Here is a 20,127-nt window from a genome sequence, read left to right on the forward strand (position 1 = left end):
TCTCCTCTAACTTTGTAACAAATAAACTCTTAAATAGATTGTTTTTCATGTAATTAAAGTAGCTTTGTATATACAAATGGTAGCTTCAGCTACCCTGCGAAAGGGGATCATGATATTATTCTCCGAGCTTGAAACCTATATTTATCCTAACCAATACAAGTGTATCTTTTTTCTTTATTGCTGCTCCCGTTTTTTTCTTATATCTATGACCATACCAAGGTATAGCTTCGTATTACGTAGAGATGAAGCACTTTAATCCAGCATCTGATCAACAATTTTTTTATAATTATCGAATAGCCCACCAAAAGATTTTGAAAAGGAGCGACAAAATATATCAACGCTTAATAGTGTCATGGGAGAGAGGCAAGAAGCGGAAAGAGAAGTTACTGAGGATGAAATAGAGTTATGGAGGCAGCAAGATGAATGGTTCTTATGGTTTATGAATAGGGTTAAACAGCTTATGGAGCAGGCCCAATATGTTATTCAAGACTCACATAATATTATTAAATGGGATCATATGTAATATACGATATCAAGATCAACTGAAAATTGCTCATGTGCATCTTCTAAAATGTTCTTGCGAATTTATTATGCGTGTATTAGTTGTTAGCTTTGAGCCTTAAGCGATCTAAGGTATTTTTCACGTTCTTGCTGGGCAGGTGTCTTTTTATTATGATTTTTCTTCCGCTTATCGTCCTCTGTACTTTTGATAGTTTTTGACTTGTTGTTAATGGGTCTTGTTGAGTTTCTTATAGTCGAACCTGCTCTTTCTTGCTGTATCAGTTTCTCTTTTGCTGTATATTGTTGCTGCTCTGTAATTACCTCATCTTCAGGTATCATAGTACGGACAGTAGAGGAAGAAAAAGAGGCTGTCGGCATTGGCCCTTCAAGTCCTTCTTCCTCATCTGCCATGCTTGAGTCCCAATTATTGTTGCTATTGCTCTTATAAAATGCTGCTGGCATAGCAGGTCGACGAGTAACGCTGGATGTTGCCAATTGTTGCTGTTGCGGAGAACTGTTTAACCTTAAGGATAGTGAAACCAAATGCTTATTCTGCAATCGTGGGTTTAAACTACCAATGGGCGATGCAACTTGTCGGCTATTGTTAATTATTGAGCCCAGACTATCCATCGGATAAGCATTGGTACTGTTCCTATTACTACTACTACTACTTTGACGAGCGGTTTGTGTTGACGACGATGTTGACGATGCCAGACTAAAGGATGATCCACTTTCTTTCACATCACTATTACTCCATGAGGCCTGCAGCATTTTTCTAATGGTATCAACATTGCTACTACTAGCAGCAATATTACTATTTCGTAGCTGTAGCGTGCTATATCTGGATGAACTGTCCGAAGAAAGAAGCCCTTTCGAATAAATTGGTGAGGTTGGCGAGGTTGGTGAGTAAGAATTGTCATCAATTGAGCTGTCAGCTATCTCTGCAAGTTTGTTGTGGAGATCAGTTGCGGATGATTTGGAAGTATCAGATGAAGGGTGAGAGGTAGATACTTCTACATGGCCCGTTCGAGTCTGATATTCATTTTGGGCCGCTTTACCGTTTGCTGTTGACAGCTGCGGCGAAGGAAAATCTTGCGGAGACCTTGCAGGTATGAAGATGCCATTTAGTGGTCGTGCATCGGTTATTTTGCTACTATAGTTATTATTATTATTGCTAGCCTTGCCAAATGCACGTCCCACAGTCATCACTGCTGAGTTTTTGGGACTTGATACCGGCTCGATGGCTTTTGTACAATCTGATCGGTTTTGCGAGATAGTATCCTGATATTTGCCATTATGATGATGGGCTGAAGAGACATGTTCAAGCATGAGGTATTCAGTTTGATAGTCGGGCTCTGTAGTAGTAGCGTCAATGATCATCGATCGAGTCTTCTGTGACTTTCGGGAAGCAGAGCGAATCACTTTACGAGCGGCTGAAGCGGCTGAAGCTGCTGCTGAAGTTGTTTCTTGTTGCTGTACTATTTCTGAGGAAGGCTGAGAAAGGTGTTCAGTAGCTGCTTCGTCCTTATTGTTAGCGAAATGCGTGTTGTCTTCTGATTCTGTAGTAGTTGAGTGTTGTGGCGCTGACAAACTTGGAGCCGCACATGGATTGCAAAATGGCTTTTGTTGCTGAATTGGTTGTGATATTGTTTCATCCTCTATCATAATTTTATTACTACTATTCGATTCGTCGGTGATCTCCCCTAATTCTTTCTTTGCATTTTTATTGGCATAGTTATTGTAAGCAGAAGACAGATAGCCTTTCGCAGTAGAGCTAATCACACTTAATTTTCTGCTGTCGTGAGGGTCGGTGTAGTTACTACTGTGAGTGCTACATTTATCTGACAGGATAGTCGCCGTAGACGGTACCGGCGGTGTCAAGAAATGCGTCGATGAAGAGGCTGTGAAAACAGACGTAGCTTGTAGAGAATTTCGGGGCTGTTGTTGTGCTGAAACTGTGGTGGATGAAGATTGCCGTCGACTCATATTGACACTACTCCCGCTGTCGTTAAAACTTATACAGTTTGCTGCTTCAGATGTTTTATGGCTAGCGCTGCTGTTACTACCTTGACTATAATTATCGTGACTGACAGTGCTACCATGAATATTGAACAGTTCACTCAGTGGTGCGTGCGACTTATTTTCCACAGTAGACTTTCGTCTTATTGATTGTCTTAAATTACTTCGAATAGTTGCTGCTTTCTGTTGAATAGTAGCAGCTGCAGCTGATAAGAAAGCCCTAGTATTATTACTGTCATCTGCAAGCATTTCACCACCTCCTTGCTGTTGTTGAGTCGAAATACTAAAATAGGAGTGATATAATTCATCGGCCTCGTCAGAATTTAATTCCATTTTATCTGCAAATAAGGAACTACTGGGAGGTGGTAGTGGAAGTTCGAATTTGAAATCTTTGCCTTTTGAGGCTTTAAAGTGATATTGTTCATTTGTCTGATATGCCAAGGACGTGTCGTTGGTCGAGACTGTTGAGACTGTATCTTCTTCTTTAAAAGGATCAGTTAATTGAATTACTGTACTGTCACAAATTGTATCATCTTGTTCAAAATCATGAGTGGAACTTTTTTCATCAGAACGCACAGTTGTAGACATTCCAATGTCCGATGAGGATCCGTATGCAATAGTGGGTAATATGGATGCTGTTGCATCTGCATTTTTACTGTTGTTAAGTTGCCTGTTCCTGTTTTGAACTGGTAAATAGTTTGTCTGAGTAGTCTTCTTCTCATTGTCTTCCGTTACAATGCAATCATTACTACTATAAGCTGTCAGAGGCTTTACTGGATAATAGGCAGTAATACTAGATGAAACACTCTTCTCCAAAGCGACCATATCATCTTGTGTTCCTACTGAGGCTCTGCTTTTTGTAACTCTTTTTCGAATGAGGAAGTATACGACGACTGATAAAAGGACAATTGCGGCGAGTATGACTATCGCAAGAGCCCAACCAGCAATTTCTATTGCTGCAGCCATTTCTCGAGCTATATTGTTTTTGGGATAGTATCACTATATAACGACTAAAACAATGAGGCATCATCAGTATTGTTGCATCTCGATGCACAGACAAAAAGCATAATAGGTACTTCTGCCGGGATTAATAAATGACAACACTTTAGGAGCTGCTATTTCCTATTGAATAAATCGTATAGGAAAATAAAATAAAAAGAACAAAAGAGAATGAGTCGGCAATCATCAAAGACTTTGCTTTAGGAGGCTCTTCGAATAGTAAAAAAGAGAGGGGATAATAAGGGAGAGTTGCGAGTTGTCAAAAAAAGACATGGCTTCTCACCCAACTAGTAAAGACTACAACCATCAAACAATTATTATTTAAGGAGCTCATACAATGAATTCGGAAAAAGTTTATCTATGCTCTTCAATGTCGTTCTCAGGAGATTGAATTATAAAGCAGGATATCCTCTTTCAAAAGAGCTGGAAAATTTGCTTTTGAAAAGAAGCGGAGCTCTTCCCACTGCCTGCTTATCATATGTTAAGTCTATTCGATGACTGACTCTATGAATATTGTTTTCAGTTCATCAATTGGGTTTATAAGCATACGACAGCTAAACATTAATTCTCATATAAAACTGTCGATCAATTCTAAGAGGAAGCTGCGGCAAGCATAAACTCACTTCAGTCTCAGATCGAAATCGCCCCACATTCAAGTGGCTTGCATCAGACATTAACAGGGCAAAAGCCAGGGCTTATTAAGGAACCACACTTACCATTTGACCTCGTTCATCTTTTACATTGTCCAATGTCAAAAACTTTCCGCACCGTTAATCCTTTCCGAAAAGCTACATTATCGATTTGCCAGCAACAGCAAAAAAGATGGGCATCCGCTAATGCTGCTACTTCATCACAAGGTGATCCTCGTTTAGAAACAATCCGCCGTGTATTATTCGAACCACCACGTCGAGAAAAAACACTTGAATTGGAGGGCGAGCTCTTAGAACAACATGAAACAATTGAGCGTGCTTGGAAACTTCATAAAATGCGTGTTAGAGAACAAAGAGAAAGAACACTGGAACGCCAATTTAGAACTATGAATGCAGCAATGACAGAATTGGAAAAAACAAGTAATCGTTTATATAAAGGTGCTATTGTGAGAAGTCGACATATTACTTATCCTAGACAAGCAAAGATTCCTACGGAAACACCACCTACTCAAGGATGGGATTACTCTTACAAAGCACCTGAAGAGTCTCAATCATAAGGTCATCACTAAGTTTCATACCTTCTTTTTATATGCAATTTGTTTAGCTGGAAGGTTACCAAAGCCTACATAACAAATAACAACTTTTTCTTTTTGTAACTATAACCACAAATGCTCATGAAAATGCTTTCAAATAAAAGGCGAAGCTGTACATACATTATATTGATCCCTTAAAGGAAAGTTGCCAAATTTAACTCCAAAAGAGTTAGAAAACAAGATAAATTTGGAAGCATTCAAGATATCTGGTTGATATTAATATGTGCTCAAGGACTAAGAACAGCATTTTACAGCATCTTGTATTCATACTTTGATTGAGATCTTTTATCGTAATCAAAGTATATATAGTAGCAGTAGCTATTTGGCACTATTTGCTTTTCTTTCTCCTTTCCTCTATTTTTCTCCGTTACCACAACCGACAATGACTTCAACTGAATTCAGTTACTACAGTTATACGCCAAATCCCATTCGTTTCTCGTTAGCTTCGTATAGATCTGAAGATACGATAGATTCAGCAGGGCTTGCCACTCCCGTGGATGCATCACCTCTTCCGCCACCATCAAATGTATTTTCAGTTATTAACATTGTTAATGATGATCCGTTACCTGATCGAAGAGGTTATCCAGCAGTCGCTGCATCTTATGCTGCCACTGCTCGACAGCAAGCGCAAACAACAGTAGCTATGGCAAGCCCTACAACACCTACAGTTACGATTCCTCCATCTTATGCAAACTCAACCTCAATATCAGCAGCACAAGCAGAAAGAGAAGGGTACATTACATACTTTGATACAATTGCAGAAATCAACGGTAATAATTTAAGCTGTTCGCCTGAAAATACCAATACCAGTTCAAGAAAAAGGAAGTTGTGGCCAAAACTCAAACAATTGATGCCAACGAATGCTGTTGCTCCTGCAGAAAGTACTACAAATAACATTAGTACCACCAAGGACCGCAAACTCAAACATCTATTCAAGTCAATGACAATTAAAGCGGCAACAAATAAACATGACAGCACTGTTCCTATTGCTAGCTCTAATTTGATAGACGAAAGCCGATACTGGCCACCGCAAAAGAGATCACAATTAGGCACATTAAGATAAATTGTTCACATAAAGAATGCTAAAAAAATGATTTCAATTCAAACTAATTTAATCCATCTGTATGCTTTTCACTCATAATTCATTGAAATAAATATAACTAACAATCTCTTGCAAAACTCGTCCCCGCAAGCATTAAAACCATGCTGTTGATATAAAAGCTAAAAGGATTTTCTTGTTTTTTCAGTTTCGTTTAACTATTGTTAATGTGCTTTTTATAAAGTGTGGAAGTTGGGATCTTGAGGACGGGAACGCGTAAGAAACTATTTTTTAAGGTAACTCACGAACTTAATGTCCGCTTAATTTTCCGAACGTTGTTCACAATCTAAAGAATAAATAATTGTCAGATGATCGCTGAGATAAAATGTATGAAGAGTTTATGTCAAATTGTGGGCCGATAGCTTTTTATGGTTTGAACTTCCTCCTCATCAACAACATTTCGCTTTTTGAAGACTCTTTATTCTCACTGGGGAAATAATTTCGGTCTAAGAAAAGAACAACTTTCATTTTGAATCTTGTATTGTGTAAGCCGTCCCAAAAAGTAGGTTTACTCATGAGAGAAAGATGAAACAAAAATTTGACGTTGTCTTTACATGTGCTCGCATTTGATTACGGATATGCTTTTTCGTCCAGAAACTTTGCTTGATAATGCAGTAAATAGCTATCTGAAGCCTAAGATTCTGTAACAGCTCTAACATTGAATGGCTAGACAGCCAGCGGTCTAATTTTACTAAGTGGATTGAAAAATTAAAAAAAGGCCACGGAATTTGTTATTCGATCAATTTTATCTGCCTTTTTTTCGTTTAATCCATTTTGTTTCTGTTTTCTATTTTATTATGCCTTCAAACAAACTGCAACACGAAGAAACTGTGTTTATTAATCGACTTAATAAGCTAATATCCGCAAATGAAAAACTAACTGGAAATACCTCGTAAATGTCCCTGTTCTAAAAGGGTAAAATGCCAGCGGAGAAGCTTGCAGTGGTCAAACATGTATCGTTAACCATCAAATATGCATAAATAGAGATAAAGAGGCGACAAACAGGTATATTATACCTGATAACATTGACGAAAAACATCTGGAGGAACAAGTCAGTATAATAAGCATCTGCTGACAAGTATAATATAGACTGTTGCTAATAAACTGCTTGATGTAAATACTAGGCCGAACAATTGTTGAACCAGCTCATTTTAGATAACAATCTAAACGATGATATGGATGATATTTATAGCTTGATAGACGATACCACAGCTTCGCCAACGATGGCCTCTGACCCTACAACTAGCATTGATTCATTTGAAAAGGCAAATAAGAAACTTCAACAACTGGAGGACGTATTTTTAACCACCGTCCCTAATAGCAGCGATATCCATCTTGATGTGGATGAAACAACAGATGAATTGATACAAAAAATGAAAGATATGGCTCATTTAGACAGTAAATACGAACAATTTATCGAATCAACGGACCAAGAGCTGAAAGAGCGATACTTGAAATTGAAAAAAGACGCACCGAAACTTCCTGATAGTTACGGGTTAGCTGCTGCAAGTGACAAAAATAAACCTAGGGGCACTGTGCCTTCTTCGATGTCTAAGGACGAACTCTTACATAATGAGATGGAGGATTGGTGCTGTACGTAAAGAATAATTCTAGTATATAAATGGAATATGGTCATTCTAATTTCTATTTTTATAGGCATATGCAATGAAGACGCAACAATTGTATGTGAAGATTGTGATGATGAGGACAATAAATATTGCAAAGATTGTTTTTACCATCTACATCAAAGCGAAGAGGCTGATTACGAAGCAACAAAACACAAAAGCAAAATTTATCGTAGGCTACTTTGACCTCGAATCATTTTCAACAATACATCTAAAATGTTTATATACATAAAAAGGAGAAATGCAAGAAATCTGATCTACATATTGTATTATACAGTTTTAACCATTGAATAAAAGAAATAATGAAATGCATCACCCAACGTTTTTATATTGATAGTCCAACAGTCTCTCTGTAAATGTCGTTTACGGAAATGAGGCTGTCCAAATGTGATATACAAAAATGTACCGCCTGGTTTCAGCACTCTTTCTACTTCGTCAACTTCGCCTTTCACATCATTTATCAGCTCTTCTGAAGGATCCCAAACATCTCCACGATCACACATCAAAGCGTCCATTGTACCTACAGGAAGAAATTGAAATACAGTAAGTAGCTGCCAGTTTCCATTTAACTATATGTAAGACACTACCTTTATCAATCACTATATCCATCGACTCATTATCAAATTTCAAATCACGGATATCCATTTCTAACCCTGTGGTAAGCAGTAGAAGAGACAAAGATTAAGCTATTTGTACTATTCATGACTGTATGCTTCAAGAGTTTTTTGTAGTAATTACAACTCATTTCAGGTCGATTAGCACAACGCTTCTTCATTTGCTCAATAACGGTTGCTGAGTAATCTATATTCACTATGTTTTTATATCCATCATCATACATATCTTCGCCTAGAGCTATATATATGTATAATTGAAGAGTGTCGAAACCATCAGACGATCTATCATCTAACATGTGCAGTATCTGTGCATCTGTAAAATCTACTGGTAACTTACTAGAATTACCACAGCCTAGGATAAGAATTTTAACATCTTTATTTGGGATCGCTTCATTCAACAAAGGCTTTAACTCTGCATAGGTTTTGAACCAGTCAAAAGTTGTATCAGAGCTTTCTCTGGGATTTCGATATAAGTTGTAAAATTATATGATAAGTAACGATTGCAAAATTGACACTAGCTATTTTGCTGCAATTTACTGCTGATATCTTTTATCCCAATAGTCTTTCTTTTTGTATGCAGTGGGATCTTCAGGAACAACGTCCAGTGATGTTGAAGCTACCATAATTTTGAACAATCGGGAGATCTGTACGATAACAATTTAAAAAGAGGAATAAATATTTTTTTTTTTGTTTTTTGGTATTCCTACGGGACTCTGCTGTAATTTTAACTTTCTGATTCGGTTTCCCCCACTTTCGAACCTTTCAAATCAACTCTGCTAAAGACTCTTTGATGAAAGATTAAAGCTACTGTAATACGAATACTAGTGACTGATCAATAAATTTTATAAGCTGCCATTAGAGTTGGTTAGAGACCGATTAGGGAGAAACTGGAGGCTGGTAATATAGTTCCGAAGATGAGATATCAGTACATATTTGGCTGAACCACTGCAAGTATCTTTATATTTCAAGATTGTATTCATGTTCTTTCATCATATCAGCAACCAAAAATAAACGAATTATTCCATTTCGAGTACGGGCGAAAAAGCAATTCACAAAGCCAACATTGTTTGCCATATATTAAAGCAACTAGGAGTGCAAATGCTACGCTGACAGAAGGGACTTAGTTTATTTGGTTACTATTACAATTACAGGCAGCCCGATGTTACCGTTACAAGACTGACATTTCGTAGATGAAAGAATATATAAAACCATCATCCCAAGCAGCCACAGCAAACGAATAGCGGTATTTGACAAAGTTACTTGACGTTGCTTAAATGAACGATAATAGTATCGCTAAGCGTTTATCAATTTCGTATTCTTTAGCCAGGCACGCACAAAATTGTTAACAAGAGTCTTATCGTTGAACTTCTCCCATAATTGTGGGTAACCACGGATTCTGATAAGTGCTACATGAAGTATTCATTGCTGTACTTGGGCTGTTGTTTTGTAAGCAGTTCGGTAATGCCATCATGGCTGTAAGTTATTGTATTATGGAAAATGATGGATGAACTAGCCGCTACATAAGTTTTTTTTTATGCTCGTTTACTCTTGTGATATTCGACGACTTGAGAGTTGAATATCACTTAATTAAAAACAGTAAAAGCTTAACGAGATCAAACTAGTAAGTCTTTATTTTGAATCAAGTTAAGTTAAATATCTTCTTCATATTGCGGAACCTAGAAACTGACAGCTGAGTTATTCTACTCAAGGAAGACGTACGTCTTCTGAACCGTAAAAGAATAGAATTCTCCCTTGATGAGATTACGCATCTACCCGGAGCGGGTGGACTTGTAAACGTATCCATGGCTTAATCTAGTAATCATGCAACTAACCTATCTATTTTCTCGTGCTAACCATTATGTAGCACTGCTTGCAGGAAATAGTATTAATTAGGAAAATGGTATTCGTGCGTGGTGTTTGAGTTGAGTGAACAGTTATTGTAAAGGATGATCACAACCTATTATCTTAAAATCATTCTTTATGCCGAAGGCAGATAATAGTACTTATAACCTATTATACCTTAGTGTTGGATCACTATATCCTGCATGTCCATATATTAATTTTACTATACTATATCCTATGTCATATAGTAACGTGTTACAGTAAAATAAGTAAACTATATATCCTAAATGACAACCTGTTCAGCCTTATACGAGGTAGCTAATCTCGTATAAGAATCATCACTTATTCTGTATTCGTTTCCTACTCTACTTTATATTTATTTCAGCAGTAATGAGGTGTGAGGATCTTGTATAATTTGTATACGAGGTCTCCACATCTCATATGATGCTGTCAACTAAACACAACACTTAATTCACGGTACTCATATATTAGAGTTTATGTAGTTTCTAATTATTTCTGGTTTGCAATATTGTATACTTCATCCTTATCGTTCATAAAGTGAATTAAAATCTTCAATATTTGTATATTATCTACCCTTAAATACGACAAGTCTTCTTATATATCTGCTTTTCAATACCGGTGAGCTATTTACCTTTCTGCTTCTTTTTCGCTAATGCTTTCGTAGGGATTTTTTCCGTTTTTGCGCATTCAACCATCAAACGTTCATCATCTTCTGCAAAGGAAGCAACTTCTTTTTGAGCGAGTCCTATTTAGAGAGTTGCTAAATTAGTCACTAATTTCAAAAAAAAGTCAAGATACATTGATCATGAATAATAGTACCTGCTAGCTCATTGTCGTTGTATTGTTCTTCACATTGTCATGTATATTTTCTGAAACTGAGATGTGCAACTCCTCATCATCCGATAAGCAATATAAATTTCGTTACTCAATCCATGTATGTTGGTGCCATTGATTTCTTTTCGTTGGCTACTCCTCTCCGTAATATCATCAATTAAGCGTTTCATCTCTAATTCCTCTCCTATAAAAACATCGTTGTCGCTTGTGTCCGAAGACGGTGCGTAACGCTTGGATAACATTATTGAAGGTAACCGAGAAAAAATAGTTCGTATGGACAGAAAAAGGTGCGAAGAAGAGAAAGTGAAGGTGACAGCGAACGTAACAAAGACGTATATTGCTCCATCTGCTGGCTTTATTGATGCTTGTTGAGTTTTGGCATCAGGTGCGAGCGTTATTTGATGGTCAGAAAGAAACGGGTAAAGGCTGTGATGATGGTAGCAGTCGATCCAAAATAGAGGGTTTAAGGAGGGGTTCAAAGTCGAATATATGGCAGGTTCTGAGTCTTTTCTTTTTGAGCTGTTAAAAGACGAGATTGAGGGTGCTTTCGCAAGGGCAATCTGATACTAGTTTAACTAACAATTATTGTCATAATATTCAGTTTAGAGGTCCTACGAGTGATGATAAAAGTAATGCAGTAAATATAATGATCTAGTTTGTCGTTTCACAAAGACGGTAATAATGATTACCATAATGAACAGACAAGATTCCTTTCGCAGCCCAATTGTCTTGTGTTAGAAATATTGGATGTGAAGGCCATTCCCTTGAGCTGTTAGAACAGATGCCTGTAGTCTAATTGCAGCTTTTCCCAGGGCGTCGTAATATCAAAGGGGTGTTTAGCCTTCCTCTACTGCACCAAATCATTTATCATCCACATGCAGACATTCTTTCTATACACAGATAATTGAGAAACAATGCCCTTGATATGACTCAGTTTGTAAGAAGCAGCATCAGCAGAATCATTATTATCCAGCTGAAGATCTGCTCTAGCAGCGAAAATGAAAGCGATGATTCATTCACTGAATAATATGCGACCATTACGGTCTGTATTTGCTTGCGATGTTGCTGTATAACGAAGAATAATGGACCCAGGAGCAACCATGGCAGCATAAAGATCAAAAGCTGAAGAGAACATGTGTAGTAACGACGAATAGACTTGTCGAGATGAAGCAACAGAAGCTCAATATATATATGTTAGCCCATTAAAGTCCGCCTCGAACTGCCTCGAACCACCTTCAACCATCATCACCTGTCAAAGGACCTTTATTGCGATGATGTGTGTTGATAATACATTTTCATGGGTCTATAATTCACTCATCCAATTGATTTTGTAACGAAGGATATCTTAGTCGTAAATGAAGGAATAAAAATTGCTTACTTTGCTCATTACTGCAACGTTTTCCTTTGCTTTTTCCTAAAAAAGGGACAATCTGATAAACGATGACTCTACGCAGATTGAATATTTCCTCTTTGTAGGCAACCAAGCGAGGATGTGTGGTGCGTAGTTAGAGTCATTGCAGGTTTTAAGTACTGCATTTATTTGCATTTTGAAGTTGTCTTTCACTCATTGACAGTATCCGTCGAATACTTTCTTTGCACGACTGTAACATGAAAAGCTCTATCTGAGGCACATCCTTCTGGAAACTCTACTGATCCGTTCATGCGGGGATTTACTCATTTTGATACTTTGCAAGCTCCATAGTGGTATGAATGAGACGTTGAAATGTCCAACTAAACGGTAAAAAAACATTGGCATTCTACTTGTGACACGATGACTTACATGCAAAGGGCTAATTTTATTGGATAATCGTAATATGGATTAAGGTTGATCAATTTATTTTGATTGGCCATATACTGAATGGGTCATAGTTCCTTAGTCGTACCTGCTACAGTTTTTCCAGCTTTGGTTTTAGACAAAGTTGCAATACAAATGAACAGAACAAGCCAAATTTTTGAGACGTTGTATTGGAGCTTGAAGGCCGAACTACACTAAAATGGAGACGTTTTCCTGTAGATATCAAGCCAGTCTCGCTTTTGCGATAATAGAAAAAGGACGAAGATGTCTTTCAAAATCGAAAATGCTGATAACCATTATTTTTTTTTACTGCATTGACACGCGGTTCCATACTACCTTACAATTTTTGCAAACAAGGATACTACAGTCACGGACTGTCTCTAATGCTTCTGATGTGTCCGAGCGACAACAATTGTGTATACGCGGTGGTAGATATTCATTAACCGTTACAGCGTGGGGATCACCAGTTGCTTTTCTTCTTTTCACCTGATGGTTCCCCTACAATTATAAAGCATTTTTTAAATAAAATATGATTCTTATGTTTTCCTTTAACAGATCTCATTTTTATATAGTGAGACTTCTGTACACAAATAGAGCCGAAAGTTACAAAACGTAGTACGAAAAAGAAGGGATATTTTTCCGTTTAAAAAAACCTCTTCATTATAATACAACATTTATAACAAAAACGCCAGAAAAGTGTTGCTGAGAGATACGTCGTTAAGCATTGTAAATCACTTTTTTTGATAATCCGAAAAAGGTGGTCTATAAGAATGACGAATACCTTTGAGAAAATTGCTAAAAAAAAGCTGCAAATTATCTGAATATGAGTTTTGTATTTTATCTTAAAAAATTAACAGTTTGTCTAAATCTAAATCAACAAAACTGTATTTGGAATAATCCCTTCACATTTGACATTGCTATAAAGATATAGAGCATGAATAAGTGTTTCTTTTTTCGTTTTCTTTTTTGTTACAAGAAAATAGTTCAATTTGCGTTTTTTTTAACTCTTTTCTAACTCACGTTAAAATAACAACTTACATTGATTAAGTACACTTCTCAATTAAATGACCGGCACCGACAAACTTATCATTTTCGACACTACTCTCCGTGACGGTGAACAGGTAAGGCTATTGTAGCCTTTTTGATATAAGTAAAGATTTTAGATGTTAATTATATTGTACATGAATTCTGCGGAAAGTCCCCTGGTGTTACTTTGAATACAGAGGAAAAGATTGAAATCGCCAAACAACTCTCACGTCTCGGTGTAGATGTGCTTGAAGCAGGTTTTCCAATTGCTTCTGTTGGTGATTTTGAAGCCGTACAACGGATTGCCAGAGAAGTAGGACCCTTGATGGACGGAAGAGAGAAAATTGGTCAACCTATGGTAAGTGCATGATATGAATTCTTTAATTGGGGGCGGGTTAAAAGATGCATAAGCGCAAAGTTTGGATGGCAAGACATTCTTATCCATCTGTTATCTTTCATACAATTAGACAATTTGTGGTCTTGCTCGCTCTACGCCAGGTGACATCAAGCGCTGTGCAGAAGCAATTGCTCCAGCTCCACGAAAACGTATCCACGTCTTCCTTGCCACATCCGATGTTCACTTGAAATACAAATTAAAAATTGACCGTGAAGAGTGTGTCAAGCGCGCCGTTGCTGCTGTCACTCTTGCTCGCTCGTTTGTAGATGATGTTGAGTTTTCTCCAGAGGATGCTGGTCGCTCCGATCCCGACTTCCTTTGTACAGTTCTTGGCAAGGTTATTGAAGCCGGCGCAACCACGCTCAATATTCCCGACACAGTAGGCTATAACACGCCTGAAGAGTATGGCAAACTCATTCAGTATCTTGTTGAAAATACACCAGGAGGAAAAGACGTCGTATTCTCTACGCATTGTCATAACGATCTCGGCTTAGCGACAGCTAACACCCTGGCTGGTATTGCAAATGGTGCAAGACAAGTAGAAGTAACAATCAACGGTATTGGTGAACGTGCTGGTAACACCGCTATGGAAGAAGTCGTCATGGCCATCCATACGCATCCCAATTATTTCCCTGTTCACCATACTATCAATACACAACTCATTTACCGCACATCACAGATAGTCTCCTCTCTTTCGGGTATGATTGTTCAACCCAATAAAGCCATTGTTGGCCGTAACGCGTTCCTTCACGAATCAGGTATTCATCAAGATGGAGTGCTCAAGAATCGCCAAACTTACGAAATCATTACACCTGAAACAGTGGGTGTTACCGATATCAATCTCGTACTTGGTAAACATTCTGGCCGCAATGCCTTCCGTGAACGTTGTAAGGAACTTGGTTTCGTTGATATTCAAGAGGCTGATTTTCAACGTGCCTTTAATGAATTCAAGGCTCTATGTGACAAGAAGAAGAATGTCAATGACGAAGATATCCTTGCTATTTTGACAAACCAAATCAGTGCCAATGTTAATACCTCATTCTACACTCTAACATCAATTCAAGTGGTGGGTGGTGCAGAAACAACATCTATGGCAAGCGTGAAGATATTTGATGTGAAAGCAGAAAAGGAATTGAGTGATGCGGCTGTAGGAATCAATGGACCCATTGATGCAATATTCGAGGCTATACAGCGTATCATCAATCGCCGTTTCCGTCTCACCAAATTTGACATTAGTGCAGTAGGGGAAGGAAGCGACGCCTTGGGCAAAGCTGAAATACAAATAATGGTAGATCCTGCTACTACTGTAGTAACAAACTCAGAAACTGTTCCTGATGAACGCGTTAAGAAGTCAGCTTTCAGTTCTTGTATTGCCGATGTTGACATCATGACTGCCGCTGCTAAGGCTTTCATTGCTTCGATCAACAAGCAGCTAGTATATGAAAGTGAATTGGCTGCTGGCACTGCTCGTAATTTTGGTGACGAACGCAAAGTGAATGTTTAAAGGATCAGTAATGGAACAAAGATCGTTTATATTATATATTTGTACATACAACCATTAGCATTAAATAAACGGTCTATTGCGTTAAGTTCATTGATTAAAATCCTTTGTATGCCAGCGACGTGTTTTTAAGCGCCTTCTATATGTAGCCTGTGTGTAGCGACAGTAGCATGGCTTGGAATAATCATAGCGTTGCACATTTGAAATGCAGCCTTTTTTGGTCTTACTTCCTTTCGCCCTTTTTTACAAATTCCATTTTATTGTAGAGGCTGGATTTATTTCTGCTTTTATACTATCACTCGTAAAGATTTCAGGCTATGGTTGCTTATGGAGGAGGTATGTTTGAAAAGATAAGCTTCTCAGCAAATGAATTGTGATCAAAAATATTGTTGACTTGGCTTACACTCTCTGCACGATGCAATTAGATGAAGTCAATGCCCTTGTGCTTGACGTTGGATCGACAACGGTACGAGCCGGTTACGCAGGTGAAGATGTACCTCGCGTTACCATTCCCACAAGATTTGGATATGTGGATACAGATAGTCTTCCCGACCATCAGGCAGGGAAAGCAGTTGATAGCGATATTGTTATGGAAAATATAGAGGATGAACAAATGTCTGAAGATCGGCAGCAACAAGAAGGTCAGCAATCTCCTTGCATACGACCAGCAACAAAAAAGAGACAATATTACATTGGTGATAACAAAATAAATAGATTCAAGGGCAATATGGAAATCAAAAGCCCTCTTAAAGATGGAATTGGTAAATAGATGACGATAATTTGAAAAAGAGAAAGCCGAAACACTTTGTTAACCTTTCATTTTATGTTTTCTGCTCCAACTCTATAGTGGAGGATTGGGACGCTATGGAGCAAATCTGGGAGACTATTTTCAAAGATATGCTGCGTATTGATCCAGAAGAACATCCATTATTATGTACAGAGCCAGCTTGGAACACGAAAGAGAACAGAGAAAAGATCACCCAACTTGCTTTTGAAAAATTCCAATTTCCAGCATTTTACTTAGCACAGGATGCAGTTATGACAGCATTTTCTGCTGGTAGAGCAACAGCACTTGTCTTGGATTCTGGTGGAAGTATGACAAGTGCAGTACCTGTCTACGACGGGTTTGTATTGAACAAGGGAATCCTATATCAGCCATTAGCGGGAGATACGTTGACAGAACAGATTAAGAAGCAGCTCAAACTTGATCTAAATTATGATACCACGGCACAATACAAGATAGCGAAAAAGAAACCAGTGGAAGCGGATCAAAAACCCGATATAACTTTACGTCAATTCAAAGAAGACGAACAGCCAACAGAAAGTTTTGATGATTACCAAGTTCAGGTAAATGGAGAAATGACATGCTGCTCAGTCCGTATAAAGTACTTCTACCTCTGACAGGTTCGCTATTATTAGAGAATCCTCAACGAATACAAAGAAACTGTAGGCCAAATATCAGACGTAACGTTTGACGAAGGATTACTATCAGCCAAACCAGTAAAATCTTTCGAATTTCCAGATGGATATAATCATTCTTTTGGCATCGAAAGATACAAAATTCCTGAGATGCTTTTCCAACCAGATATTCTAGACAAAAAGGAAGGTAATGAAGATGACGAGGGGGATGTTGAGATGAAGTTGGAGGACGATGAACAAGCTACAATGACGACAGGGACAACAACAGTTCCAAAAAAGAAATTATTAGGTGTACACGAATTGATTTACAACAGCATTAATAATTGTGATATTGATCTTCGTCCACTTTTGTTCAATAATGTGGTTGTTACTGGTGGAAATACACTATTCAACGGATTTAATGAGAGATTGAATTTTGAATTACCTTTGAAAGCTCCTGGGGTAAGTGTCATAACTCTCTGTATTCAATAGTAGACGTGTCGGTACTAATGTTTCAATGAAAAATATAGAGCAAAATTAAGATTCACGCCTCTGGCAATACAATAGAGCGCAAAAGTAGTAGTTGGCTAGGTGGTTCTATTTTAGCATCTTTGGGTACTTTTCATCAATTGTGGATATCTAGGAAGGAGTATGATGAATTTGGACCATCTATTATTCATAGAAAATGTTAAGCTCAGTATAATATAGTCATTCGAGTATATTTCAAGCAGAAAGTTGAATATTTATTTGTTAGGTGTCATTAGCTGGTATAGTTAAAATTTCATTAAATAAAACATATCTGAAGAAGAGACATACAGCGTTCAAAAAATTCAAAGCAAACAAAACTCTCTTCTTCTCGCATATATATATCATAGATATAGACTAATATGAAGTATCATATAAATCAGTAAGTTTTTGCCTTTTATGCGGAGATGGGGCATGTTGTTGGGAAGATGGCTGTGAATGGGATGGTGATAGTAAATGATGGTGGACCATTGGAGTGGTTGGTACAATAGGTACCATAGGCGCAGGTGGCGTGGTAATAGTGGCAGTACTTGTAGTGTTTGCAGGATTATTAGAAGCAGAAGACGACGATGTAGACCAAATCATCTTCCTATCATTTACACCATTGCTGTTAGTGCTATTATTTATTGACTGCCAATACTCGGTAGACTGCGGATGAGGATGGTGACCCCCAATAGTGTTGTTGGTAATTGGAGAGTTATTAGTAGGTGTAGAATTTGAAGTCGAGGGTGTTGCTGTAGAGTCATTATTTTGGGTATTCATATCGTATGTTATATCGGACTGTTGTTGCTCCAGTTTTAAATGGGCGCAATGCTTTTCCAGTATATCATAAAGTGTATTTTTTGAAAATGGTTTTGGCAAAATATCATTCATTCCAATCCCAATATACTCCATAATATCGTTATGTGTGAAATTAGACGTCATTGATACAATTGGGGTTAAGGAATCATAGCGTCTAATATTTCTCGTTGTAGCAATACCATCCATTTTCGGCATAACGATATCCTATTTTCAATACGAACTTTTAGTTTTGTAAAGATGCTCTTTCATCAAACACTCATTCTGGAAGTACGAACCATCAATATCAAATCATACTTTTCTACACTGATTTTTTGTAATGCTTCTAAACCATCTCGTGCTAATTCGATAGAGCAACCAAATTTGTTCAACATACGTCCGCTTACGTCTCTGTAAATGGAATCGTCATCCACTAATAATACTCTAGGTGACTTCTTCCATATAGCAACCTTGGTCTTATTGTTATTTTGTTGTTGTTGTTGCTGATTCGAGGGAGTCACAATTGTACTACTGCCACTGCTCGCTTGCCCTGGTTGTTGGATGATAGATGTAGGCACATGACCATTATTAAAACTTATACTACTACTGCTATGATTATGGCTGTATCGATCGAGTGGGGGTCCTAAAAGCGTATCTCTACTTATTGGTATCCTTGGTGCTGCAATTGCTGCTGGTGTCATGATTGAATTTGTTGCTGGTGCAGTTGTTGGTGGTATAAAGATATCGGCTGTGGGAGTAGAATTAGTATTAGCATTGGTCGTAGTAGTGCCGGTATCTAATGGATTATAGTAAGTGCTATTTGACAGTCTCTCTGCCTTGATTTCCATATTGCTTTCAGTTCCTGATGCTTGCACTTGTGGCTGCTGCTGTTGCTGCTGTTGTATCACTTTGATGCATTCCTTTATCAATTCGTCTTTCGCTTTTAGATTATACTGAAACTGCTCTAATTCTTTCTTTATCAGCTTTTCTTTTTGACTCATATTCTCAACTGTCGCTTCTAATTCTGAATTGGATTCTTTTAATTGATTTATTTGCTTTTGCAAATCTTTAGTGAAATTCTTTAACTCTTCAAAAAGTATCGGATTGACAACAGAGTCATTTGCTGTAGTGGTTGAAGCAATTGCTGTGTCAGTGACAGGTGTTGCGCAATCTGTTGCTGTATCGAGCGATCGTAAGAAGTCGTTCTTTTCCGTTGCTATTGCAGCATTGCTATCCTCTATCTTCCCTTTCTTTCCTGGGGATTTTCTTTTGATTTTCTCTAACAAATCCTTCCTATCTCTTTTAAAGTAGATATGCTCGAACTCCCACACCTGCAGAAGAAAAGATAAAATCAGTATATTATTAAAAAATCGGTATTTATTGATAGTCGATTATCTCTATTTACCTGGTCACTATATGCTTTCTGATTATCGTCTGATTTGTTTCTGATCTTATGGAAATCATACTTATTCAATTGACGAACAAAACTAGCAAAATTACAATGCTTGAAGTGTTTCGGTAATATTGTCTTTGAAAACTCATTCGTATCTTTCACTAAAAACCGGGTTCCTGCAGTATTCCAACAGAAAGCGTCCTTAAATGCTTCATTTTCCAGCATACTAAAATAAAAATGATACAATTCTTATCAGTCATTCCATTCGTTTTATTTTGCAACCGTTTGTATATGGAATGACGTTCTAACCGAAACAATTTTTGTATGAAATCAGGGACATTTGAACCAGTGCTGTTGTTGCTTGAATCTGTTACTTTTCTTGCTGCTGATTTCGTCGAAAAGTCTGTGTTGTCATTCATAGTATTGCTGCTGAGCTGATCAAGTAAACAGAACAAAACAAGAAATGAGAAGTAAGAAAGGGAAAAAAAAAATAATTTGAAAACGAAAAACTGGTAGGA

The 20,127-nt window shown here is 37.6% G+C and overlaps 10 protein-coding genes across 10 annotated transcripts; 5 read left to right on the top strand and 5 right to left on the bottom strand.

Annotated features, from left to right (window-relative positions):
• Positions 1-606: 606 nt before the first annotated feature.
• Positions 607-3,486, bottom strand: BDF20DRAFT_911043 (uncharacterized protein; the record flags this gene model as incomplete). The annotated part of the gene is made up of 1 exon (XM_053083777.1): positions 607-3,486. The coding sequence occupies one exon, from the start codon at positions 3,484-3,486 to the stop codon at positions 607-609; it is 2,880 nt and encodes a 959-aa protein (XP_052939956.1).
• Positions 3,487-4,267: 781 nt separating this feature from the next.
• BDF20DRAFT_814659 (mitochondrial ribosomal protein L28-domain-containing protein) lies at positions 4,268-4,726 on the top strand (the record flags this gene model as incomplete). The annotated part of the gene is made up of 1 exon (XM_053077001.1): positions 4,268-4,726. One exon carries the CDS (start codon positions 4,268-4,270, stop codon positions 4,724-4,726), a length of 459 nt encoding a protein of 152 aa, XP_052939957.1.
• A 418-nt stretch (positions 4,727-5,144) lies between these two features.
• On the top strand, positions 5,145-5,825 carry BDF20DRAFT_833426 (uncharacterized protein; the record flags this gene model as incomplete). Its single annotated transcript, XM_053078640.1, has 1 exon — positions 5,145-5,825. The coding sequence occupies one exon, from the start codon at positions 5,145-5,147 to the stop codon at positions 5,823-5,825; it is 681 nt and encodes a 226-aa protein (XP_052939958.1).
• An 833-nt stretch (positions 5,826-6,658) lies between these two features.
• On the top strand, positions 6,659-7,672 carry BDF20DRAFT_833427 (uncharacterized protein; the record flags this gene model as incomplete). The annotated part of the gene is made up of 4 exons (XM_053078641.1): positions 6,659-6,753; positions 6,846-6,912; positions 6,986-7,454; positions 7,518-7,672. The coding sequence occupies 4 exons, from the start codon at positions 6,659-6,661 to the stop codon at positions 7,670-7,672; spliced, it is 786 nt and encodes a 261-aa protein (XP_052939959.1).
• Positions 7,673-7,755: 83 nt separating this feature from the next.
• On the bottom strand, positions 7,756-8,723 carry BDF20DRAFT_814967 (S-adenosyl-L-methionine-dependent methyltransferase; the record flags this gene model as incomplete). Its single annotated transcript, XM_053077035.1, has 5 exons — positions 7,756-8,006; positions 8,071-8,139; positions 8,225-8,338; positions 8,438-8,556; positions 8,638-8,723. The coding sequence occupies 5 exons, from the start codon at positions 8,721-8,723 to the stop codon at positions 7,756-7,758; spliced, it is 639 nt and encodes a 212-aa protein (XP_052939960.1).
• Positions 8,724-10,241: 1,518 nt separating this feature from the next.
• Positions 10,242-11,932, bottom strand: BDF20DRAFT_985863 (uncharacterized protein; the record flags this gene model as incomplete). The annotated part of the gene is made up of 5 exons (XM_053085199.1): positions 10,242-10,532; positions 10,595-10,708; positions 10,889-11,363; positions 11,654-11,781; positions 11,839-11,932. The coding sequence occupies 5 exons, from the start codon at positions 11,930-11,932 to the stop codon at positions 10,453-10,455; spliced, it is 891 nt and encodes a 296-aa protein (XP_052939961.1). The 3' UTR covers positions 10,242-10,452.
• Positions 11,933-12,467: 535 nt separating this feature from the next.
• BDF20DRAFT_833430 (uncharacterized protein) lies at positions 12,468-13,317 on the bottom strand (the record flags this gene model as incomplete). The annotated part of the gene is made up of 5 exons (XM_053078642.1): positions 12,468-12,528; positions 12,578-12,587; positions 12,681-12,786; positions 12,929-13,090; positions 13,306-13,317. The coding sequence occupies 5 exons, from the start codon at positions 13,315-13,317 to the stop codon at positions 12,468-12,470; spliced, it is 351 nt and encodes a 116-aa protein (XP_052939962.1).
• A 339-nt stretch (positions 13,318-13,656) lies between these two features.
• On the top strand, positions 13,657-15,519 carry BDF20DRAFT_814827 (2-isopropylmalate synthase; the record flags this gene model as incomplete). The annotated part of the gene is made up of 3 exons (XM_053077020.1): positions 13,657-13,713; positions 13,791-13,976; positions 14,086-15,519. The coding sequence occupies 3 exons, from the start codon at positions 13,657-13,659 to the stop codon at positions 15,517-15,519; spliced, it is 1,677 nt and encodes a 558-aa protein (XP_052939963.1).
• Positions 15,520-15,733: 214 nt separating this feature from the next.
• BDF20DRAFT_341060 (actin family) lies at positions 15,734-17,751 on the top strand. The gene is made up of 5 exons (XM_053075240.1): positions 15,734-15,852; positions 15,942-16,277; positions 16,364-16,863; positions 16,936-17,376; positions 17,445-17,751. Exons 1-5 carry the CDS (start codon positions 15,834-15,836, stop codon positions 17,604-17,606), a joined length of 1,458 nt encoding a protein of 485 aa, XP_052939964.1. The 5' UTR covers positions 15,734-15,833; the 3' UTR covers positions 17,607-17,751.
• Positions 17,752-17,796: 45 nt separating this feature from the next.
• Positions 17,797-20,028, bottom strand: BDF20DRAFT_815229 (uncharacterized protein; the record flags this gene model as incomplete). The annotated part of the gene is made up of 4 exons (XM_053077062.1): positions 17,797-18,444; positions 18,516-19,547; positions 19,622-19,835; positions 19,919-20,028. The coding sequence occupies 4 exons, from the start codon at positions 20,026-20,028 to the stop codon at positions 17,797-17,799; spliced, it is 2,004 nt and encodes a 667-aa protein (XP_052939965.1).
• Between the last annotated feature and the right edge of the window lie 99 nt (positions 20,029-20,127).

This window comes from Mycotypha africana (genome assembly GCF_025528875.1).
Source record: "Mycotypha africana strain NRRL 2978 chromosome Unknown BDF20scaffold_2, whole genome shotgun sequence".
Taxonomy (NCBI): domain Eukaryota; kingdom Fungi; phylum Mucoromycota; class Mucoromycetes; order Mucorales; family Mycotyphaceae; genus Mycotypha; species Mycotypha africana.